The sequence below is a fragment of the Numida meleagris genome, chromosome 17, assembly GCF_002078875.1.
Source record: "Numida meleagris isolate 19003 breed g44 Domestic line chromosome 17, NumMel1.0, whole genome shotgun sequence".
Lineage (NCBI taxonomy): Eukaryota > Metazoa > Chordata > Aves > Galliformes > Numididae > Numida > Numida meleagris.
The window spans coordinates 3,224,909-3,250,292 of record NC_034425.1 but is presented as its reverse complement, the minus strand read 5'-3'; the positions used below and the strand labels follow the sequence as shown (position 1 = coordinate 3,250,292).

The window sequence follows — 25,384 nt, the reverse complement described above, 5'->3', positions numbered from 1 at the left end:
CCCCCCAGCAGCCACACACGAAACGCACTCGGGTTTCTCTCAGCGTAGCTAGTGTGGGGAAATCCTCCGACATCAAAGGCAGCAGCTGCCCCTCCCGCCCCACACAGCCTCCCCCCAAAGCGCAGCCCCGTGGTTAAGGCGCTTGAGACATCATTTTCATCTCTGCCTTTTTTTTTTTTTCCAACTCAGCCACACACTTTTGGGGGGAGGTGGGGTGAAGATCAGCCGCCATCCCATTCTGGGACATGGGGACAGCACTGTTGGTGGGGAAAGAGGCTGATCCAGAGGAATATGGGGCTAAAAACGCTGCCTGCGCCCTCACTTGAAAGGAAACCACCTTTCCAGGCACGTCCTGGAGCGCAGGGAGCAAACCCGAGCACCCCAGCAGCGAGTGGCAGCCCGACCCCGCGCACAAACAGGCTCTGCAGCTCTGCCAAACAGCAACAACAGCATCTCCCCTTTGTGCAGCGCTGTGATAGCCGCAAGAAGGGCGAGGGAGGGCTGCGTGCCTCCTGCAAGCGGCCAGCGGGATCCAGGCAGCACCACGCAGCCCGCGTGGCACAGAGCACTGGGAAATAGCTGCAACCTACGGTTAACGGGGGGGAGGTGGGAGGGCTCTGCTGCTTCAGCGCTTGGCTGTGTTTACACTGTGATTAATATCACCCAATGCACAGATACCAGATGTTCTCGGGGCAGGCTGGAGCGTATCCTACGTTACACCAAGATGGAATTTTTGGGCAACTTTCAGGGAGTGCTGAGGGCAGGAGGTAATGGAGCGCAGATTTTCGCAGATACGTATGAGGCTGCGAGAAAAAATCCCCGCGTGGATATCACCCAGGCCAGCATCCCGAGCTGGTTGCGATACCACGAGCTACACTTGCTACAGTCAAAGCCTCATTATTTTTTTTGGCAATTCCTCCAGTTCCAACTGGGAAGTTCCCAAATCCCGCTGCGTGGGCTGCGAGCACCAGGGCCGGCTTCAGCCCTGCCTCCTGCCGCTCCCCACCGCTCGGTGCCAGGGGGGAACTGCTCACATGGAGTCGGCCCCGTGGGCTCCCCATGGCCAAAGGGACACAAGGGGGACAGGGATGGTCACAGGGAGCAGCCCCCAAAGCCCCCGCTTCAGCTCCACAAAGCAGCTTCCCCATGCCTGGATGTGGCCAGGGGCACTGGGGTCACCAGTGTGGGCGTCCTAATTAGTTCCAGGGGGGTTCGTGCTTGGAAATAAAGCAGAAGCCAAGCCTGACTGCATTGGAAGTGGCCATCCCAGCTCCTTGCAGGCCACACACTGCCCTGCGTACATCTGGCTTTGATCAGTGAGGCTTCTCCTGGCCAGTTGCTGGGTACAAGGTGGTGGGACGCATCTGTCCATGTGCAGGAGCAGAGGACTGTGCCCATCCCACCCAGCATTCCCCATACACCATGCCAAACTGATTGCGTGACTGGGGACAGCCGCTATCACCACCAGGGCTCACGAGACAAACCAGAAGATAAGACAGTGTCCAGGGCAGAAAACTACAGGAGCAGCTGTGCCTTCTGCCATCCCCCATAGGTCCTCCATGCCCTGGAAATCCCAAATGCGGGAATCCCAAGGAGGCAGAACCTTGTAGAGTTCAGCTACGGAAAACAGCAGTGACAAAGAGCATTTCTCCTCCCTCCCACCTCACTCACCACCGCCAACGCAGAGTCGGGTGCTCACTGCAGCCGGGCAGAGCAGAGCGGGGCACAGTGCGGTGACCGCAGGCCCTGGGGATGCCGAGCCCCACGCCGTCACCCTCCTGCTTGCGCTGAAGCCGTGAGAGCTGTCTGACACCTCACGCTGCTCCGGCGGAGGCTGTCAGAGCAGGAAGGAAGAGTGATGTGGGCAGGCTGCCGGAAAGCCCCTGCTATAAAGGAGCCCCTGAGTGATGCTCGCTCTGTCTTTCCTCTGGCTCTTCTCACAATGGCATTGTGCTGTGTGTACAAAACCATGGCTGAATCGTAAATTTACACCCAGAAACCAAAAGTAAAAGACCTTTGTTACTCAGTTCTTCGAGCAAAGGTTAAATCCAGCTAAATACATCAGCTTTTGTGGAAAGGAGGAGGGTTTGGCAGGCAGTGCAAGGAACAGGAACGTGGGAATTCCTCCTACGGTTTGGCAAAGCGCTCTTCCTTCTGCATGGGAGCCCCTCTGGGGTCTGTTCAGCCTCCCTCCAAGAAAGCCCCTCACCAGTGCCCACAGGACCTGCTGCTGCCCTGGGGCTGGCAGAGGAGCAGGACCAAGGCACATTGCCTGGAGCTCTGCCGACCACAGGTGGCTGCTCAGGGGACACGAGGTCTGCATGTGATGGGCTCGATCATAACATGAGCACCACGTGGACATTTCTCAGTCCCTCTTTTTTACCTAGAGGCATTAAGAGCAGCAGGGAAGAGCATGAGATGGTGGTCCTACCACACATGCCTGGCTCATGTTCTGGTTTTGGGGTACCTTCGCAGGTGCTTGGCTCAGCTTCACCTAACCCCCAGCTTTACAGCAGCCACAAACCTGAGAGCAGCCCCTTCTTTCCAATCCAGCAGAAAGAGATCCTTTAACAGGGTTTGTTCAGAACAGCTCTCCCGCACACAAACCCATTGGGCACCGAAGGTCCCCTGGAACTCCATCTCCGTTTCACACACAGACCAGTGGTTGGCGCTGCAGGCATGGGGTTGGGGATGCTCCACACTGCCAGCCCCCAGGGGCCCCTACAAGTACCTAATAAGCAGGAGCAGGACCCACTGTCCCATGGCCCTGTGCTCCCTCCCCCGTCAGCTCCCCAAACCTCATCTCCTCAAGGCCAGCCCTAAGACTCCAAACCCCACCATTCCGCTGAGCCCCACAGCAACCTCAACTTGTTTCCTGGGGCCCAGACCCCACTGACCCTCCACATTCCCACAGCACCGGCAGCACTCGGCCGCCACTCAGCCACGGGGCAAAGCTGGACCGTTTGGGGCCCAAAGGCAAAGCATCACGGAGGGGCCCAAGAACAGACCCAGATCTGGAATTCAGGAGCGTTCAGGCATGCCTGGAGAGCAGCTCTGCCTCCCTGCAGCGGGGAGGGACGAGTGCTGCCCTCTGGTCCCCGTGCCGACTCTGCAGAGCGTCTTCACACACCGCATCCAAACCTTTCCCAGATGCTCCTGAGCCCCCTGCAGCACTGCAGCCCCGTGGAGCTGTGGGAAGGGGGGGAGGGAGGGGAGGGCCCCGGGGGGACCCCAGGGGTCAGCCAGAAAGAGGAAAAATAAATCAATGGCGCAGCGATTTACGCAGCGATATTCCCTCCTTCCGGCAGCCCCGCGTTCTCGCCACAGCTGCTCAGCAGAACGCAGCAATGGCAAAGTGCCTCAGCAGCTCCAAGAGTCTCCCATGGAAGGACATTTCCTCTCCCGCTCAGTTCCCTGTGGGAATCAACCCGGGGCTGTGGTGTGGGGAACCGCTTCAACTTCTTCCTCGAGGTTTTGCTTTGCATTATGCAGGAGCAGTGGACACTGCTGCCTTCGTCCCTGCCCCGGGCTGTGCACGCAGCTTTCAGCCATCTGCGACTGCTTTCAGGATTTAACACAGCCTCAGCTTCCCCTCCTCCAGGCAACCAAAGTGCTCCCCATAAGATTTGTGCTCCAGACCCCTCACAGCTTCATTGCCCTTCTCTGCACACGCTCCAGGGCCTCGATGTCTTTCTTGTAGTGAGGGGCCCAACACTGAACACAGCACTTGAGGTGCGGACTCACCAGTGCTGGTACAGAGGGACAATCCCCTCCTGCTCTGCTGGCTGCACTATTTCTGATACAAGCCAGGATGCCACTGGCCTTCTTGGCCACCTGGGCACACTGCTGGCTCATGTTCAGCCAGCTGTCAACACTCCCAGATCCTTCTCCTCCACGCAGCTTTCCAGCCACTCTGCCTTAAGTCTGCAGAGACGCATGGGGCTGTGATAACCAAAGTGCAGGACCTAACACTTGGACTTGTTCAAGCTCATCCCATTGGCCTCAGCCCATCGATCAGCCTGTCCAGATCACCCAGAGATGCACAGCCAGCACAGACCGCTGCCCTCATTGCTTACCAGCTCTCCCATTTCTTCTCCATCTCTGCACATCCCTGCACCGCACGCACAGCCGGGCAGCTGCTGTTCCCTGCCTGGCCAGATAGATGGTGCTCAGCCACACCAAGTGGGGAATCACTGCACTGGAAGCAGCCACCACCTCTGACTAACGCAGTAACTCAGCCTTGGTTCTGCTGACAGATGCAGGAGGTCCCACTGCAGCCCCAGAGTGACTCAGATCCTCATCATCCTTCCCCTTTCACTTCAGGATGGAAAATCAGCAAACATCAGCAGCAAACATTTCATCAAAAATCAGCAAAATCTGATGCAAAGCCCCTTAAACCCCTTCATTTTCTAATGCAACACCATTCTGCCAACACTTTTCTCTCCACAAAAGCCAAACCCAGCAGAGCAGAGCACAGTTTGCCCATTTTCCCCTGCATGGCTCTCAGGTCCACTCTCCAGATGCGGGTCGTCCTGCATCGCCCCGTGCCGTCCCAGTGCTCACACCACTCCGGAGCCGGAAACTGCGGCCATTTCCTGCAGGCTCCGCTTTGCCCCACAAATATTTGGGCCTCTGCAAATTGTTTGAAAACCAGGCCTGGCAGCTGGAGCTGTGAAAGGAGAGGAGGGGCTTTTCTAGGGAGAATTCAGCCCGTGAAACCTACTCAGTGCCCTCTGCCACAGAGCAGCAACGGTGGTAATAAAACAGAAGAATCACTTTTGCATGTCTTAAAATGAGGAGGAAAAATGAACTGAACGTTCTCTGCCTGTCTGTGCCCCGAGGCACAGAGCAATGTTCCCCAGCACAAAGTCCCAGCACCGTTCCCCCTGGTCTCTGCAGCCACGATTTGAGGCTTCCCCCAGCTCTGCTCTTCCAGCAAAGCCCAAACGATGGCTTTGGTTTTGCTCACTGTCATAGCGAGCATCCCACAGACCTGCTGTCCCCCACCCAGCCAGGAGGCTGAGATAACCGCAAAGCAGCTCCTCCTGCTCCCCCAGGTGGAGGCATGGCAAAGCCCCAGGGCTAATCCACCCAGCTTGCCCTCTGCAAGACGTTTCAGCCCAGGAAACAAAGCAACGAAGCAGAGAGGAAATCCCAGCGCTCCCTCGGGGCTGTGCAGGAACCCTTCACCTCCCAACCCCAGGGTGTGCGCTCCTACACTGCTAATTAACTTCCATTTGCTACCCAAAATAGGGCAGGGAGGATGGCTTCCCGTAGGAACACCGGCATTAGGGCAAGAGCTCGCATTTCGTCCCACTCCACAACACGGTGACCCCAACGTGAGCACCCATGTTGCCTCTCCCACAGCTGCATCCCAGCCCGTGCTCACAGCTGTCACAGCCGTCCTCTTGGCTCCTCTGAGGCCACGAGAAGGGGCACGTGGGGACCTTGGAGGGGAGGGGGGGTGATCCCAAGGAAGGGCTCAGCAGCCGCTGAACTCGGCCTCCCGCTTCCACCCCCATTTTATCAGCACGTTGGGCTGCAGGAGGAAGTGAGTTCAGCCAGAGTTTGTCTAAACAATTATATTTTATCAGAAATGCTGCTCGGATAGACTCCATTTTTTCTCAGGGCAGATCTGGATAACTCCAAGGTAATCTCCATTCTCCTTCCTATCTGCGCAGGATGGAAAAGGGAGGACATGGGCCAGAGCATCCCAAACTGCTCGCCAATGCCTGCTCCACCATCCTCAGCACCAGCAGTGCCCATTGCTCACAAAGGAGCCAGCATCCATCCCTTCCCATGTGCATGCTTCCGAAGGTTACCTTCCAAATCTCCTTTTTTCACCTCCAAATTACATGGGCTTTTTTTTTCCTTCTGCTCTTTCAGCCTTCTTGAGTGCACCTGGGTTCTTTTCCCAGGCTTTTCGCTGCAGGTTTGAGAATTTGCCACTTTCCCTCTGCTGCAAACCTCAATGAGTCATGCAAGTCCAGAGCACTGAAGGAAAAAAAGCCTGGGGCTCTGGAGGACAGCATGGTGTCCTACACAAGGACATGGCACAACCACTAAGGACTTACCTTCAGCCCTGAGCAGATCCTTGGCTTCTATCGCCTAAGGAAATCCAGGGGAAAGGAAAATAAATGACTAGACACATGGGCTTCTGGAGAGCACCAGGTGATTTTTAAATTTAGGAGAAAGCAGACCAAAGAGTGGAGTGGACTGGAGAGGGCTTTGCTAAAGAAACCACCCGATATCCTCACTCTCCTCCAGGACAGCTGCAGGAGCTTTCTGCAAAACCACCCCGTAACCCACGCAGAGCAGCTGCCCTCCTCCTGCCTGCCCAAGAAGGGCTCAGCCCAATGCTGTTTCTTGCATGGAGAAAGGACTCCATGCAAGGACTGAACCCAAGCCCTCTCGCCACATTCACTGTCTCGTTATTACAAAAGATGAAACTGGAATGAGTAGAGAGATTCCCCCAAGGTGATGAGCAAGTGAACAGCGAGGGCAGGATCCTGACCATCCAGCCTCGAGCCATCTTCTCAACGTTTTCCAGGCTCCCAGTTCCCAAACTCATTTCCACTACTGAAAGGAGTGAGCTGCCAAAGCTCCTAGCTTCGAAGGAGCTGGTTAAGGGACCCACCCTGCATTTTCATGCACCAGAGCTATGGAGAAGGGTTCAGAGGACACCACCACTTTGGTACAACAGTAAAAAGCAAGAGCTGTGAGCTACAACACAGCTGTAAATGAGAAAACTGTTTTAAAGAGTTTACGTCCCGCTAATTCTTATCACAGCCCTCCCCTCCTATGCACCATACTCTCTGGGATTCCCATCTAATCTTCGTTGGCTGAGGTCTCCCCAGATTAAACTTGTCTTCAAGGAAGGAATGTGTGTCCCACTCTGTGCACAGCAAGAGAGGAGCAAAGGGGAGAAGACAGAGCCTTCATAAAAAGTTAAAGCACCGTGGATAAGCATCACAGACAGCTGAGCCACACACTTAAGTAAACGACTGCACAGTGAGTGGTTTGCAGAACACCCAGACCCAAGGGGAGCAGGTCTGCTGGGGCTGCAAAGCACGGCTGGAAACATGGGGCTGGGGCACAGTCCTTTTTCTCCTCTGTCTCTGGAAATAATATACAAGGGGAAAATTCATCTTGCCAACACGAATGCTCAGCACGTATGGATAGAACCATATGCACAGGAGCTACCAAGAGTGCTCCCTGCACAGCTCTCTCACCCACAAAGAGGCGAAAGGAGTTCAGACCTCAGCTCCCACTAAATATTTCTGCACCCCTTGTGAACGCAAGCCAGGGGCCATGCTGGAGCTGCACCATGGGAAGGCTCAGCAGATCCAGAGCTCTGAGAACATCCAGGGGCTGCAGGGACCACCCAGCTCGCACACAACCTGGACACAGCCTCTTGGGCTGCAGAGCCAGAGCATAAATCCAAGGTTCTGCTTGTATTTGCTAAAGCATCAACAGTCTTTGAACTTCAAGGTGTTGAAAGATGCTTTGTTTTAGTAATTTTTGATCCCTGCTATACAAATTGCCTTTGCTATGCTGCTTCGACAGAAGAAAGTGCAGGCAACAGAAGTCAAGGAGGAGACAGCAAGCGAAAAGCCCCATGCTGTCACTGCTGAGCTGGCACGGCAGCCTCGTACAGCTTGTTAACATTGTTTGCTTTTCACAAATGCATAAACATCTGCAAACTTCTGCTGTTTGTGAGATGCTCTGGAGCCGTCCCTTTGGTCCAGCCTCCTCTCTCAATACGTCTCCTGCCGTCTTCAGGCCAAGATACAATGAAACAAGTCAACCAAGTGAGATATTTGCGTGTGACCCTACGGAAATCCAGGTAACTTCTACTCCCAGGCCTGCTCAGAAGACAAATGAAACAAAAGCCAACAAACGTGAAGGAAAGCAGCCCTCTCCCCAAGTCCCTCCTCTAAAAGCTGTAACAGATGGAAGAAAAACTGGGTCCAGTGGAGCCTGAGCACAGGCTGCAATCCAAGAAGAGCTGCTTCTTCCATTTATAGCCACATTCACTTCGACTTCATTGCAACATCTTGGACAATGCAAAAGTGTCTGTGGCTCTGTTTGTTTGCTGGAGGAGCAGAGAAACACAACTGGCTTGCTGTCAAGTTATCTGTTTTGCTCACGACAGCGTTTGATCTTCTCAAAACAAAGTAATCTCCACATAATCTCAATTCGGTTCCTCAATCCCTCTTACACAGCTCATAGCGTTGGCGCCGTACCCGGCCTACGGTGTCCTCCCAGCCACTGGCCAACAGAAACATCTCGGGCTGGGACACAGATCTAGAAATAGCGTAGAAGAAAGCTGTTCCCTCTCTGCAGAAGGTTCATCGCCACTGCTGCCACCACCTCCCCCAGCCAACGGAGAGAAGCCGCACGACGAGCGGCCAGCCCTTACTGTAAGAGATCAAAGCAAACTCTTTGTTTTATCTTGGTCAAGATAACAGATTTTATTTGCCTTATCGGCCTGTAGGATGATTAACCTAAATGTGAGAAAGCTGGAGGATGCCAAAGGAGTTGTAGGGCGGGGAGCGTGTTCCAGAGCACAGCTGCTATGGGCTCCAGCCTTGCAGATACAAGATAAACACAGAAACCCTTCGGCCTGCTCTGTGTGTGACACCCACTGCCCCCGGACAGGACTGCACATTCTGCAATTCCAGCAGCAGGGTGGGTGCAGCAGGAGGGGCCCTGCAGCTGCAGGGGGCTCACAGCCCACACCCCACCAGGTTGCGGGACCAGCACGGCAGCAGGATGCCACCAGGCACGGCTGGTTGATTTCAACTGGGTTGGGAAGCCCAGCCTTTATGTAGTCCCTGCAAGCTTCTGGGAGCAAGCACGTGGATGCACGGCCTCGTGCACCAGGGCAGCTGAGAAGGGGAAGGGCCATGATTTCTCTGATGCTCAGCAGCCATGGTTTTGTCATCATCTGGCTTCAAACAAGACAGAGAAGGGCAGGGAAGGGGGAAGTGTCCCATTTTCGATGGGAATCCGCTACTTCACATGATGAACCTTCACTGGTGAGATCACTGCTTTTCCTACAGGCCCTCAGGGACTTCCAGAGGGGCAATGAATTCTCTGTTTGTTTGCATTTGTTTCCAAAGAAAATCCTACATCCCCAGTGGATCTCTGGGGCAATGACCAGAGCTGAAGGCAACAGCAGCCCACTCATTAGGGAGCAACATCCTGATGGGCAAGGATGTACAGCAGTGTGGCACAACCACATCACCCAGCCTCCTTCCTGCCCCAAATACAGCCCAAAAGAAGACGAGATGAGCTGCTCCAGCTACTCCCTGCACAGCCACAGACAGGGCATGCACTGCTGCCATCCCCATGCAGACACTCAGCACATGGCCACATGTCCCTGTGATGGGACACGAGCGTCCCCTCCGCACGCAGGCTCCTCATGTGCTCTCCTTCCAAGTCCCTGCTCCTCCAGGACTCCATTTTTCCAGATTATCTCATTTTTGGCACCTGCCCCGAGCACGCGGGTTTGGACTCTGCATTTCTCATTCAGCCTCACCATTTGGTATCTCAGGCTGTGGGCTCTTTTCCTGTTAAAAATAATAACAACAACAGCAAAAAAAAAAAAAAAAAAAAAAAGACTACTCATAATCTAGCCCAAATGTGTCAGCTGGTTTTAAGGAAACGTTTCCCTGCAGCTTTCATCTCTTCATACAGTTAAAATGCTGTGCAGCTCAGGGAGCTGGAAATGGTTACTCACTGTTGATCTGCACAAGCCTGGCCCCTTTATTGTGGCAGGGCTGCTGTGCTAGTGCTCCCCGGGTCCCTCCGAACCCCACCTCTGTGCTCAGCATTGTCCCTGCTGATCTACACCAAATGGAAGATGCCCCAATGGTCACTGCAGGGACAACCAGGGCTGTGTCCCCTGCAGTGTCCCCAGCAGGCAGCAGTGGGTCCCTGGTTTTTGGAGAGGTCCTTCACGAGGAGTTCTGTGGATTGGAAAGTTTTCTCTCTCTCTCTTTTTTTTTTTTTTTTTAAGCTAACTCTAATGGAGCTTTCAAATGAAAAATAAAGTTCTGAGGACAAAGCTTGCCTTAGGGGTCCAGGCTGGAGAAAAAAAGAGTGGAAAAGTTGAATTGCTTCATTCTTCTGAAGTCCTTGTGCTTTTCCTGCAGCAGGAGAGGAGAGGGGAGCTTGCTGCCACCTCAGGGATCCTGGCACCCACACAGCTGTCCCAGAGGGGCCATGGGGGCAGCAATGGGAAAACACTCCAAAAAAAAGCTGCAATCTCGTACACATTTCAGGCCACTTTACCCATCACTGTGGATCAGTGCAGAGACGTGCTTCATCCAGGCGTGGCTGTAGCACAAGTAAAGCTTCTGCCTCAGGTGACAGCTCAGACCGCTCACATCATCCACCCCAATCTACCTTTCTAGCTACAGCAGTGGGAGGCATGGGCAGCGAGGCCATGGGCAGAGACCAGAGGGACCATGAGGTCAGAAGGGCTTCCACTCCTCACCCGGGATCCCTTTAACCCATCGCTGCGACCCCAGAACCCCAGATACAAACAGGTCCACATCTGGGGGAAGCATAGATGGAGCAGAAAGCTGGCATGAAAAAGCATGAACTTCTCTGCTCTTCCCTCCCAGTCACCACAGACTTGCAAGACACAAAGAACAACATCAGAACAACTTGTTTTCCCAGATGAATAAGCCACCATCAAGAGCGACACTCACTGAATTCACAGTGCCCTCAAACAACAACATGAAATGGTGAATTTTCCAACACGCCTCTGAAAACATGTTTCTGTGCCCAGCAGAGCATGGAGCACAGCCAGCCCCATGTTTGGCTACGTGCGTCCCTCCTGTCATCAGTTCCCCAAACACAACAATCAGCTCTGTGAGGGAACAGGGGATGCACCTCAGGGAGCACAGGAGGAAGAAACAGAGAGGGCAGAGAGAGGTGGGAATGAATATTTCTTGCTCCTGTGCCCCACCAGGGCTCCTCCTGCACTCCTCCCACTCTGAGAACCACTGCTCCCACCCGAACGAAGCTCAGTGCTGTAATCACTGCTTTCCTTCAGGGTCTGGTTCGGGAGATTGCCCTCCTCCAGCCACCTCCTCTGGGACACGGGGCTCAGCAGAAGGGAGCACAGCTGAGCCTGGCAGCTGGGGGCTGTGTGTCCTGGCACGGGGCTGGGGGCAGCTGGCACATCCCTGTGCAGCTGCTTGTGCCAGAGCTGCAAGGCTTGCGGTGCTGGGGTGTCTGCACCACAGGAGCATCCCTTGGGTCAGAACGAGTGGGAGCACGGTGCCAAGCCTTTGCCATGCACAGCAGGGAGCAAACGTTTTCACCTGGGATGCTGTGCTGGGGCCAGAGCCACAGCGGTACATCAGCAACAAGCCTGCAATCACCTGCTGGGCACCTCGAGGAGATGCCATCCCTGCCTGGTGAGCAATGGACACGGGGTCTGGGTGTGTGCCTGAGCTGACCAGCAGGGAGAAGGAGCCAGAGCCCTTCCTGCTCCTTCAGCCTCGCCTCCTGGCTCTTCTCAGATGTACCCAGACTGAAAGCCCCTTTTGTACCAGCACCAGCCTGTCCTGCTCTGTAAGGCAGACCCCAGACAGCCGGGCTCTTTGGTAAAACCCATCCCCAGCAGCTGTCCTGAGTTTCTGGAGTCCTTTTTGATGCAGAGAGCCCTCCCTTTCCCCCCCTGTGCAGCTGGGGTGTTCAGCAGCTCAGATTCTTCTGCTCTTAAAGCACCCGGCTGCCTGACAACCAGAGCTTGGGGAGATCACAGCAGCCCAAACCCAGGGCTGCTGGTCAGGCACAGAGCACAACAGGGGTCTTGGCAGTTTCCCCATTGCTGCTGGGGACAGAACCCGGCAGAGAGGCCCAGGCTGAGCCCACTGCCAAGCCCCAGCCATGCCCAGCTGGAGCTGCAGCAGCCTGCTGCCTGCTGGAGCCTTTCATCTTCTCCATCCATGCTCACAGTTAGAGAAACCCACCTCTGTCTTACAGGTCTAATATCAGCTCCAGCACAGACACCTCGTTTGATTCCAGAGTGCACACACGTATCAAAACCCCAAACCCTGGCAACAGGGTACGTCTGCACTCCACAGCAGATGATGGTTCCTGGGTAGGACCAGTCTGAAACCGGCTCCATGCAGCAGCAGTATAGCTGGGGCACATGGCAGGGCAAGGCCTGGGCCAGCAGCTACCCATAGGATCCAAGAACACAGGATCCAGTCCCCAGGGCAGGCACGGAGCTCCCAGGGTCTCACCCTGGCACTACTCCCTACCACGGCTCCGCAGAGGAGAGACAAGCATGTGATGAGGAATGGAAACATAATTAAAGGCTAGAAGAGAAAAATCTCTAAAACATTAAGGAGGGTAAATGACGGCCAGTGGGGGAGGGAAGCTGGCTTTCATGTCTAATACGGGATTAATCGAAAACAAGATGCAGCTAATAGAAGGCAGGGCTCCAGTTTAATACTGGCTCTGATCCACGATGTTATTAGACACTGGCTCCAGCAGCCAGCAGGAAAAAAGAAAAAAAACCCTGACTCCTGCTAATGAAGAGGCTGTTTCTGCCCCACAACTATAAACAACAACATTAAACAACAAGCCAGCACAACAACACCTCCACAACCATCACATTTTCCAGCATGTCAGAGGCTTTCCGAGATGCTGCACAGGCAGGCGGGTCTGTGCTGGCACAAGTGTCTTCTTCCGCAAGCACCCAGGCTTTTGGCACTTGCTCATTTTATTTCTTATAAGCTTGATAGCACTTTTTATTCCAACTGACAGCTCTTTCAGCCAACATAAAACCGAGTGTAACAGCCATGTATGTAGACACACGAGACAAGATGCAAGCTCAGCCCCGAAAGCCATCACTGCTTGAGCTGGAAGCTCCAAGCTCCCAGCCCACAGCGCGGCCATCCATACTCACCTTCTTCTCTCTTTGGTGGGCTCTCCATCAGCACCGCTTGTGGCTTTGGCTCTGCCTGCAGAGGCTGAGGGGCCGGCACGGGCTCCACGCTCTCCATTTGCCGTGCCAGCGGGGCCGGCACCTCGGCAGCCTTGGCTACCTGAATTTCCACGCGCTTGGTGGCCACGTCGGGCACGGGAGCGCTGGGCGGCTCCGCTCTGCGCTGGGGCATCTCGGGGATCTTCGAGGCCGGGGCGTCCGCCCGCCGCAGTCCCGGCTCCTGGGGTTTGCCGAGCGTGATCTCAGTCCTGCGCGGGGTGGGCTCCGGGGCTTTGTGCCCCAGCACATCTGCTCGTTTGAGGCCAAACCTCGACAACCCTGAGGTGGAGTTCTCCACCTGCTTGGATGAGATGTCAATGGAGATTTCTGTTCTTCTGGACACCGGCTCGGGCAGTTTGGGTCCGGAGTGCTCCACTCTCCTCAGAGGGGCCTTGGGGGATCGCTGGGCTGTGGGGTCTGCATGTCTGGCAGATGGCTCCGAGTTCCTGGCACCAAGTTCCTGAAACTTCTGCGTGGAGCTGGACACGGTGGACCTGAGGAGAGGGTTCGGGGTCCGTCTTTGTGGCGTGGAGGAATTTGAAGACTGATCTACCTCCTCGACCTCAAAAGATCGTTTCAGAGCTGAAAGACATTAAATGGAATTCAGAATTTAGTTACCATCCACCCGAGCATCTCAAGAGACACTTCCAGAAACCTCTGGTAATGGGGCCCCATTACCGCTCCTCCGCTCTGCCATGAGAAGAGGACAATCCCATATAATGTACTGGGGTGCAGAGGGCCAGAGAAGTGACAAATCCAGAAACAAAGCTGGAACGTGAAGCAGGAAATGCAGCCCCAGAAAGCTGGAGCAGAAAGCTGCCTGCAGCCCCCAGCCCACTGGGGTGCAGTACCAAATGCTCCAAACGCTTCCCTTCGCCTCTCCCATCCAAAGGATACACAGAGAAACACCGGCTTCCCGCTGACTGCTGCCAGCAAAATCCAAGTCCAGAACATGAAAATAACCTCAGAAGAGCATCAAACCCAAAAAAACGCAGCAACAAAATAAAGGTGGCAGTCACAGAAGCTCTTATCCTTAAAAACAGTCCTTAGAGATCATTGAAGCCAAAGGCTGAAAGTGCTTGAAAAACAATAACATGAGACCCCCCCCAGTGCAGGAAGGGGCAAGCTGGGAGGCCCGGATTCCAGAGCCAGGAATCTTTCCAAGGAAATCTGATGGACAACAGTGTCAGCTCGCTGGCTCCGAGCCACAGCCCGACAAAGGGGACAGAGCATCACCAAGGGCAGCCTCCATCCTCCAGGCGATGCTCCCTGCCCCACTGCGTGCTCCCCGGGAAGAATGAGCGGGGTTGTGCCACTCAACACAACCAGCCCACCCATCCTTTCCACTAACAGCACACTGTGGGTGAGATTTAGCCTTTAAAAGCCACGCTGGGATCACTCAAGACAGCAGGAGTGTCAGGGAGACTTGAGCACAGCTTTCCCTCCAGGTACCCCCGGGTACCCCTTGTCCTGCAGCCGAGAGCCCTTGGGACACGCTGGGGTGCTGCAGAGCAGCTCCTGTGCTCGGCAATGGGAACCATCTGCTGCAGCTGCCGGCAGTGCACGGGGCAGGGAAGCGTCCACGTGGCAGCCGCTGCGGCTCGGCCCCTCCAGCAGATTGTGATCGCAGCTGCTGACACATGCAGCTCGGGGCTGTTTTGCCTTTTTAGGGGGAATACCCAAAAAACTGTTCAATCTCCAGCATGGGAAGTGCTGGGGAGCAATGGTGTGCCTGAGACAGGCTGTGCCAGGAACATGACCTGCAGGCAACCTGAGCATGAAAACCCCACGCTGCTGTTGGGGTATGGGACCCAATCAACTCATTTATACCTCCTTGGTGATCAACATCTGGGCACAGAGGGCATCTCCAAGTGAGGAGATCCCACATCAGGATAGCAGGTGCCTGTGCTCACGCTCTGTGAGCACCTTATTGCCCTTAAGAGAGGGAAGCACCGAATGTAACATCCACCGTGCAAAGCCCAGGAAGGGACACAGGAAGGCCAGTGAACGGTGACAAAATCACAGAAACATTAAGGTTGGAAAGGACCACTAAGATCACTTAGTCCAACTGCCAACCCATCCCCACCACAACCTCTAAACCACGTCCCTAAGTACCACATCTCCACGGTTCTTGAACACCTCCAGGGATGGTGACTCCACCACTTCCCTGGGCAGCCTGTGCCAATGCCTCATCCCACACCTCCACACACTCAGGAGGAAGCAGAGATCTGCATCTAACTCAGTTATCACACTCCAAGAACAACTGATCGATTTTAAATAGTCCCCAAGCCGAGAGTTAACCTGGCAGGTCCGCAGCTCTCCAGCGCAGAGTTTTCCACCACTTCCTTTCTCCGTCACATTCCTAATAACACATCAGCCATTCTTCTCCTCAATCCCAGCTTCCAAACAATGTGCCAGCCAGCCCAGGCTGAGCGTTGCAGGAAGGGGGCACTGGGGGATGCAGCACAGCCACACATCACCAGTTCCCTGATGGCCGCGATCACAGTTCTGTCCGTGATGGGCAATTAAAGCCTGCTCATCACTCCTCCTGCCAGCCTACTCAGTTCCTTTTTATTTCCTTCAATAAAGAAGCCTAATTACCTAATGACAGATGCGTCTCCAGGAACAGACAGTTGAAGTAAATGCTCTCAAGGAACCTGACAGCAAAGGAAATACTGGCGAGCTTCTTTTCTTTGCAAATGCCCCTCTGGAAACGTCCCTATACCAAGTGTCTGGGGGATTTCTTTTTGTATCAAAAGCTTGTTACCAGGTCAAACAGCCTTGCTGCTCCCCAGGGCTCGTGCTGTGAACCTCCTCTGCCATCTCAGCTCCTTTCCGTCCGTTTGCCATCACCAAAAGCAAAGATGGCACCAGTGACCATCAGTGGGGAACACACAATCCTTTCTGTTGACTTCAAGCCCCTAAAAGTGTCCCAAGCCCAAGGCAAACTTGCCCAAGGCCCTCAGCACAGCTCCTGGAACACAGCCATCCTCTGCTTTATCAGAGGGCTGGGCTGCATACAACACCCAGAAATGGCTTTTCTCCAAGTCTTTCTGGGCCCCACTGCAAATATGAGAAGCAGGTCAAAGCCCAGACACAAAAAGGGTTCAGAAAGTCTAAGGAAGAGCTGCAAAGCTGTGATTAGGGTCACAAAAGACTCAAACAGGCTGCCCAGTGGAGTCAGCATCCCTGAAGGTGTTCAAGAGCCATGGAGACGTGGCACTGAGGGTCATGGTTAGCAGCCATGGTGGGGATGGGCTGGGGTTGGACTCGATGATCTTAGAGGCCTTTTCCAACTTTAATGATTCTATAATAAACCATCCAAATACCATTTCTCATGCCCACACTATGCAGCAAGGGAGTACTGGGGGGCTGGGAAAGCAACCGCACTCCAGTAGGGCTGGAAATGGCTTGGACAGCCTCTGACAGCAAAACAAGGAACCTTGGGCCTCCATGGTGTTCCCTCACCAGAGTAGTTCCTGACCTACCTGGGAACAGCAAGAGAGATCGTCCACCTGCAGCTCTCTGGGGATGGGACATCCACCTCCTGCTGCTGGTTGCATAGGGATGTTGGTGCCTGGGCTGACTCCCAGCATGTTTGATCCCTGCCTTGTGTCCAGCCTGACCCACAGGACTGTGTTCCCACCTCTGAGCACAGGTGACCCTCTTTCCACAGCTGGTTCTGGGATGCCACCTCCAGTGACACCGGTCCCCACTGTGGCCAGGCCTGCTCTGCTCAGCATCACCTCGCTCCCGCTCCTTGCGCAGAAATGAGAAAAAGGACCTCAGGAAGCAAAACAGCTCTCGAAAAAAGAGAAAAGCTTAAAAATAGCCCGTCCTGCTCAGAGCTAAGAAAGGAAAGCAAACAACCTCTGCTCCACAGGACCCTCCTCCCGGCTTCCTGCATGGAACTGGCCTATTAATGAAAACAACAGGAGCCCAAGGCCGGCACCGCGCGGTGCTGGGTCCTGCTGGCAGTGCCCAGGTCTCTCTGGGGCTCCACTGCCACATCCCCCCAGCCAGGGCTGAGCAGGGAGCTGGATGGCCACGCTGCAGGGCTCTGTCCCTGCTCAGGCACCTTCCCAGGGACTTTTGGTGCTGGCAGTGTCTCCCCAGCCCCACCATCCTCCTGCCAGCTGGTGCTGGAAGCAGCAGAGGTGGAAGCAGACGGCGCAGAGCATTGCCCTTCCTCTTCTTCCTCTCGGGGTGCCTGCACCGCAGGGAGTGTGCACACAGTGGTGCTGCCATTTCCACGTGCTTCCTTTTAACCAATTCCAACCCAATTCAGGCAGCTCCTGGCTCAATCCACTGGAATGCAGCAGCTCCCATCCCACAAGCCAGAAATCCCCTAAAATGAGGTGTCCCAGCACTTCCTTTCAGACACGAAACCAACCCTACCCATGACACCGTGCCCTGGCTGCAAACCACTCGCTGCCAACCCCTTTGGGAGGAAGTGGTGTGCTACAGGGACAGCTGGCAGCACAGCCCCGAGCAGCCCCAGCACTAATCCTGGCACGCGGGGCGGCGTGGGCAGCACCTGCTGCGGGGCTCTGCTGGCAACTGCAGCAGCCCTGCATCCCCGGCCCCAAACTCAGCAGCCAAGCCTCTACCGAAGTGAATGCCAACACATGCATGTGCAGGGGCCTTCAGCGCTTCGGAAAGTAATTTTATCCTCTGAAAATGTTTTGACACATGTAAGAAAGCAAATCTGTATTTCCAGTGTCAGGATTTCCTTTTGCTGCCTGTGCTTTCTCCTCACTCAAAGCTCTGCTTTGGAAAAGCACAGCCACGTCCCACCCCTGAGCAGTGCCTGTACCTGCCACTGCGATGCTCATGGGCAAGAAAGGCCCAAACACACACTCTCACCCTGAGCTTGAGTGCTCCTTGAGCAATACCAGGGTCAGGGAAGCAGCAAAGTGCTCATCTGTTGGCCCGTGCACTGTGCTGCGGCACTGGGGATGCTTGCACTGTGCCCTCCTGGTCACGCTGCGGTCAGGCACCAGCGGTCAGAGCTGCTCTTCGGGGATCTCGCAGACTGGGACAGAGGTCTGGTTCAAGTCCCAGCAGTGCATACAGCAGCCAAGAAGTTCCTGAGGAGGCACAGACAAACAGCAGGGCTGGGGGCTCACATCTTTAATGCTCCTCCAGGGGGACAGATCCCAGACACGGGGCTCCCAGGGGACACAAAGGGCTCCGTGGCTCCTACCCAAAGGCTCCACACGTCCCCATGGGTGCTGGGAACCAGAAGTGACACAGCTCCGGGCAGCACGTGGGAAGGGGCGGTCAGCAGAGCAACATCTGCTCCTTCTTTCTTCCCTTTTCCATTTAAACAGAACAACCCAAGTAACAGGCAAGGGGATGCTTTACACAAGGAAACCTCTATGCACAGAGCTCTGGAGGAGACCAAAATAAACAGAGAGGGATGCTGGTTCCTCCAGGACCTGTGCTAGCTGCTCTGCAACGTGAGCCCCGGGCTCGCTGCTTCCCATTAAACATCCTCTGCCCCTCGCATGGTTTCTGTAACCCAGGGGTTACATTTGCTTGCTTGCTTAAGCACTGAAAGCTTTCCTTGCGTTTTTAGACACATAAGAGCCTTATGGGAATAGGGCAGCCAGTCGTCCCGGCATTTCACACGATACAATGGTATCGTTTCAGAGCGCTGACTTTCTCTAAACTGCTACCAGATGGCGACCTCCTGTTCCCGGGGAGGAAAAAGGGGGAGGCAGCGGCCGCAGGTGTCAGCTTTCAGCGCCCCCCCCCAAAAAAAAAAAAACCCACACATTAACTGTTCAGGGCCAGCAGAGCTAACCATAGCCCTTTCCTGGGCAGTAGGATGCTCCCCATGTGGACTGAGCTGCAGCTTGGATGGTTCCCTATGTCACCATGGGGACATCTGGGGCTGGACTGTAGTGCTGCTTACCTGAAAGCGCCATCTCCAATGCTGATGGATGCCAGCATCCAAAGCAAAGGTGGATACCCTACAGAATCACCGAATGGTTTGAGTTGGAAGGGACCCTTAAGGGTCATCTGGTCCAACTCCCCTGCAATGAATAGGGTCATACAATCACAGAATTGTTAAGGTTGGGAAAGACCTCTCAGATCACTGAGTCCAATCCCAGCCCACCCCCACCATGCCCACTGACCACGTCCCTCAGTGCCACATCTCCACAGTTCTTGGGCACCTCCAGGCACAGTGACTCCCCTCCTCCCTGGGCAGCCTGTGCCAATGCATCACCACCCCTTCTGAGAATAAATTTTTCCTCATATCCAGCCTAACATCCTAATATCCAGCCTATCCAACACCTACAGCTCCATCAGGAGCTCAGAGCTCCATCCAGCCTGACCTTAAATGTCTCCAGGGATGGGACATTCACCACCTGTCCGTGCAAATGAAAGGCGTGAGATGCTGCAGCTACAGGAACAAGCACGACATTCCTCATGTACCCATAGGCCACACGGATGCTGCATATAAACCCTAAAGCTCCTGCAGCAGGAGGGAAAGGGAGCCGTGCAACGTATATGGAATCACGATCTGCTGTTGTGAACGGTTTATGCGCGCACAAATCCTTTTTCCAACTTCACAGCAGCATCAATAAGAAGTTCTTTAATAGATTTCATGGTCTGACACAGAGATTGCACATAGGATAATGTTGGCACCACGCTGTCACCATGCAGTGCTTTGTGAACTGTGCAACCCCTAACAAGAGCTGAATTATGGAGAAAATTTGTGGCTAAATGCAAGTCAGAGCTCTGACATGAGCAAAGCTGTTCAAGCAGCATTTCGCTCCTATTCAGCAGATTACAAAGAGAGCCTCAGACCGATGCAGCAAACCCAGCCATCCAGCAGCAATAGGAGCGCAACAGCAAAGTTGGAAGCAAGAATAGAAAAAATAATAATATCCACGCACAGATTAAGTCAAAATCTCAGATTTCCAGGCCCTATAATGGAGCTCTAGAAAGGTTTTAGCTTTGATTCTCTGTTACACTTTGGCTTATATAACCACTAACTCTCAGCAAAATGCTTCCAGATCACACCAGTATATTTTACATCTCTTATATTCATTGTGTGTCTGTACAGACAGCCCCATGCAGCACAGGGTGTACCCCGTGCCCCACAGGCTGCGTTACTGGCTCTGAACTGCTCCCTGCACAGCTTTTGCCTCCGGTCTGTGCTCCAGTTTCCTTTCATAAAGGGAGAGAGAAGCAGGAAATAAATCTTCTCTGCCTCCCAGGGGACAGAGCAGATTTGGTTTAGTTCACTAATGTTTCCAAAATGCTTTACAATTACTGCCTAGAAGGCAAAATGATGACGCAGATGGACTTGCAGACCCCATATCAGCCTCAGCGCTGGCTTTGCAAGGTACCACGGCTGCAAAGGGTTAAGAGCGAGCACGGCCCCTGCACAGCTGGGTTTAGGAAACCATAGCACTGAGCTGCTCTGCCAGACACCTTCGGTGATGAGTCACAGGTCCCAGCTCAAACAGACGTCAGAGTGACTCTGGTGGGCGAAGAGCCTCAGTGACAAGGGACTGGGTGATAAAAGTGATTCAATCATTAAGTGATTCAATCTCAGCTTGATAATATGATGGGCGGAGCTGCAACATGCTGGTTCAAACGCTAGGGAGAAAGATAAATGAGTAGAAGTGGTGAGAGGAGGGGGTTGTTTGTGTGGGCAGTGCCCAATCTATCACACAGCTGCCACCTCCAGCAGCGGGAGGACAGTTGCAGAGCATGGATACTAGGAAAAATTTCTGCTCAGAAAGAGCAGTGATGCACTGACACAGGCTGCCCAGCGAGGTGCTGGGGTCACTGTCCTGGGAGGTTTTCCAGAACCATAGAGATGTGGCACTGGGGGGACACAGTCAGTGTGTATGGTGGGGGTGGGTTGGGCTTAGCAATCCTAGTGGCCTTTTCCAGCCTTAATGATTCTATGAAAAGAGAACATCTCAGCATGGACCAGCTCTGAGTGCTGGCCAACGCCTGCAGCCACCCAAGGAGCAGCAGTACTCGTGGAGACGTCCCCAGCACGTCACCTAACTGGGATGCAGGGGCCAGGCAGTGTTGCCACCTGTGGTGTCTCACCTTGGGGCATGCAAAGAGCCAAGAGCCAGCCTGGATGTCCCCAGGAGCCCAAGGGCTGAGCTCTGGCCAACAGCCTTGCAAAGCAATCATGGTAAAAGCCTGAGTCACAGCGCCAGGAGACGAGAGCTCTCATCAATCTGGGACAGCAGTAAGCCTCCTTGCTGCCCGAGGGCTGCTCCTAACCATGCCCTTCGTGTGGGGAGGGAGCAGGGACACCGGTACAGCAGTGGGTGTGAGCTGCCAGCGCCCCATCAGCAAAGTCTTCAAATAAGCTTACCCCCAACTTGGCATCATTGCTACATCCCTGTCCCACCTGTAACAGTGAGGAAGGCGCTCTGCAGAGTTCACTGCAGCACAGGGAGGGAGGTCAGGAAAGGAAACAAGCCTTGCAACGGTACCGCCTAGAGACATTGCCTTAAATATCAAATATCAGAGTTAGAAACATTAATATCTGGAGTGATTATGGGCTTTCCATTATTGCCTTTGGATTTCTGACAAGTCCCAGCACGGGCTATTCGTGGAGCTGCCTGGGTTCTGGATCCTGGGAAAAGGGGCAGAGCAGCACCCCACAAAGCAGGAAAGAAAGCAGCACCCAACACCGCGGCTGCAGGACAAGGAAGGCAGCAGGGCTGTCATGCTGCAGTGAGCTTTGTTAGCCAAGAGACGTAGGCACGGTCTTCAAATGCAGCGAGCTCTTGGAAGAGGATGCTGCACGCACTCCAAGACCTGGAGAAACCCAGGCACCAGCAGAATGCTGGCACAGCCAAAGCTTTTCAAAGAGAAGAGACAGCGTGACACTTTGCCCAAGACGGCTCTCAACCGCTCAGTGAGAGCTCGCCAGTAGCACCAGCACTGGAAGATGATGCAGAGCCAAGGACACTTTGCTCCACGCTGCAGTGGCTGCCCATCCCCAAGGACACGCAGCCCAGCCCTCCCCGCATCTGCTGGCTGTAAACACCGATCTCTGGACAAGCCTACATCTCACCATGGACCAGAGATTGTCCCCAGAGCCCAGCTCACGTGGACGGAGAGATCCGCATCCTGTGCTTCTCCTTTCCCACTCCCTCACAACCTCTGTATTCCCAAGGAACTAAATATACACAGGAGAAAAACAACCCAAAACTGCAGATCCCTGCTGCTGGATCCAGGCAGAGGCAATTTTTCCATCTAGCGCACGAAAGAGCACTTGTGCTGGAGACAACAAGCCTCCTGCCTTCCACTGGCACCCTCCCCACCTCTACATGAAGGGGGAGCTGGCAGGGAGCTCCCATCCACCCCATTTGGGTCAGAAACATGGATGGGAAGAACAGAAAAGAGAGAAAACTCTCAGCAAAGCTTAGCCCACCACATCCCAGAGCCGCGAGGACGCCTGGGAGCAACGCAGCCACGAGCAGATGGAGGTGAAGGAGGATCAGATGGGATTGGCCAGAGCATGAGGTTTTTGGGACAGCCCAGGAAATACAACAATTGGAGTTCAGGAGCTTCGCTTCACTCCTAGGGCTGCGATGAGCCGAGATACGATCTGAAAAAGCTTTCAGCATTTCCTTTTCCAGGCATTGAGCCTCGCGCACCGTTCGTCACGCAGCCCCGCGAGAGCTCGCCCTGCGAACCCGCAGACGGGGAGGGACGCGCAGGGAAACGCGAGCCACCCCCTCCCTGGGCTCCACATGGGACTGCACTCAGGGCGCATCACCCACACAGCGCTGTGACCGTCCCTCTGCTGCTGCTAATATTAGCAGCGGGGCAGCAGCTGCGCAGCGGGGCCACCCCCCCAGGCCGCCCGGTGCTGCTGGAGCTGCAGCCTCCGCGTCCTTCCCAGGCTCCAGCCGTGGAAGCTGCCTCCAACCTCACCATGCTGCCCTGCAATTTTGGCAGTTAGGGCCCCGCACGGCTGTTGTTAGCAGATTGTATCCGCTAGGAAATGTTGTGTTTCGACATCATTACAAGGAAACAGATTTGGTGTGAACTGACAGCGCTGGCAAAGAGCTCGTCGTCGCTTGCCGTGAGCCACTTCCAGCACAAGGAGGCTCAGCTCCCCAGGGGCTGTGCTCCCCAAATGATGGGCTCTTCTCCCTCCCTTGGAATTATGCAGCAGGCCCCGTGCACATCATGGGACGCAGCAACCAAAAGCTGAGAGCAGGGTGCACCCCCTCTCTGCGCAGTCCCACCAGGAGGGCTGCAGCCGGACAGACCCACACCACAGCACTGCTCAGCCCAAGTGGGATAAGCATGGTTTGGGCTTCAAACAGCATTCACACATGGCACACAGCGTGCCACAGCCCAGACGACGACAGCTGCAGGTCCCCATCCCCACTGCTCACAGGGACAGGGCTCGGGCCCCGCAGCACTGAACTGGTGACGCTGATGAATATCGGCCAAAATCAGTAAACCCAGAAGCACAATGTTCTGCAAACACTGGCAAACTGCTGCTCTCCTCTAGATGAAATGAGGAAACTCTTGCCCGTCGAAGAAGCGGGATCGCTGCTGTGCTGCGGAACCTGGTGGGCATGTGGGTGCCAGGATGTGGCCGTCCCCACCACACACAGACGGACACAGCCTGCTGCGCTACGCTCCCCTCTCACACATTGCTTTGATGTGGAAGCTGAACTACAACTGAATGTTTGTTACCTGCTCCTAGTCCAAAAGGGCCCCAGCCCCCTCCGTAGGGCTGAGGGTGACAGCCCAGCCCCAAAATCACTGCCTGCTGTAAGCCAGCGGTCACAGGCACCCATGGGGGGAAGATGCTGGGAGGGAAACAGGCAGGGACAAGGTGGTTCAGGAGCACAGCAGGCTCTGGCTGCTGGCAACCCAGCATTGCTGCCGCATGGTATTTTTGGCTTATCCTTCCTGCTTTGCTGCAGGTTGAGATACATGAATACTGCATCTACAGCCCCACAGGCCAAACACTAATTGCCCTGCTCTTGGGAAGATGCTGTGCAACCCAGAGAACTAATTAAATTGAGAAACACAGCCTGGATCCCCGCTGAAGGGCAAGGCTCCTGCAGCCTCTCCATGCCATGAGGAAAGGACTACAGAGCCCCAGGGGCTGAGGAAGGGCACCACAGTGCCACTGAAGGACACACACAGCCCGGAGCAAGCAGCCCCAGGGCTCCCTGGGGTTTCTCATTCCTCAGGGATTTAAATGCAATGGAGGCAGGCAAAGGAAAGGGCTGTGACCACGCCAGCACTGGGGAAGCTCCCAAGCCCCTCAAGGGCGCTCACAGACACACCCGTGAGCCCAGTGCCACAAACCCACAGCGCGTTTGGGCTGCTCCATGCCCCAATTCCCTTAGCCCCGGCCCCGCTGCAGGATGTGGCTTCCCTCGGCCTCCCGCTCACCCTCCGCCCCCGCTCCGGCTGCAGAATTGGAGCCCAGGGGCTGCACAGAGGGGGGCACAGACAGGGCTGCAGCTCGGGGTGACGGCAGCGCAGAGCCCAGGACAGCCCGCTGAGCCCCCAGCCCTGCCACCCGTTTCCTGCCCGACCTGGAAGAGGAACCGAGGGGCTTTGGGCTTCCCAGCAGGAAAAACAATACTTTGCTCCTTTGCAGAATGCAAGAATGAGTTCACCAGGAGGCGGTGAAGCTCTCTCAGCCTATAGCAGCACGCACGGCCGCTGGATAAGCTTTCATCACAGCCCCCAAATCTCTACTATTTCTTTTTTTTTTCTTCCTTCTAAAAACCGCTGCACGGAGCTGAGTTTGGAGCACCGCCAGGACGCCGAGTGCGGGGACGCTGCCACTTTCCCGAAGCTCTGCTCGGGGAGATGAGCTCCCCTGATCCGTCCTCTCAATGGCTGCTTCAGACACATCCCCAAAGCCTATCTGGAACCACACACCCAGTGGGCAGCAGCACGCTCCCCCCTTGTTTATGTTCTCCTCCGATCCCTGGAAAGCCAGCGGGCACCCAGGGGAAGGCATCCATCCATTCCTCCAAGCACGGGCTGCGAGGAGAACCCCGGCACCGAGCCGTGCAGCGCTGTCGGGCAGCTGGAGCTCAGCCACCCGACAAATGCAACGCTTTCTAAGGCAGCTCCCGCTAGGGATATTTTTGAAACTTGGGTTCATTATCCACTTCACGGCTACTTTGAGGCTGTGCTCGTATCCAAAACCTGGGAATCCACAGAAGGGCCGGTGCCTGGGGATTCACAAACTTTTCGCTGCGTCACAGCCGCGTTTTCGGCTAAAAATCTGCGTAAACCAACTCGGAAAAAGCAGCAGAGAAAAGCGTCCCGTACGATCCTGCGCTAGCAGATAGGGACGGGGCGAGTCTGCTCCAGACAAAAGAG

The 25,384-nt window shown here is 54.9% G+C and overlaps 1 protein-coding gene across 5 annotated transcripts in view; it reads right to left on the bottom strand.

Moving 5' to 3' along the window:
* SEPT9 (septin 9) overlaps window positions 1-25,384 on the bottom strand; it is a 95,989-nt gene that overhangs the window by 22,544 nt on the left and 48,061 nt on the right. For 4 of the 5 annotated variants that reach the window (XM_021414531.1, XM_021414534.1, XM_021414533.1 and 1 more), the window contains one exon: window positions 12,938-13,597. In XM_021414531.1, the coding sequence (XP_021270206.1) occupies window positions 12,938-13,597 (660 nt within the window). Of the gene's footprint in view, window positions 1-1,671; window positions 1,837-12,937; window positions 13,598-25,384 lie in introns of those variants that run through there. The other variant, XM_021414535.1, reaches the window with a different exon arrangement.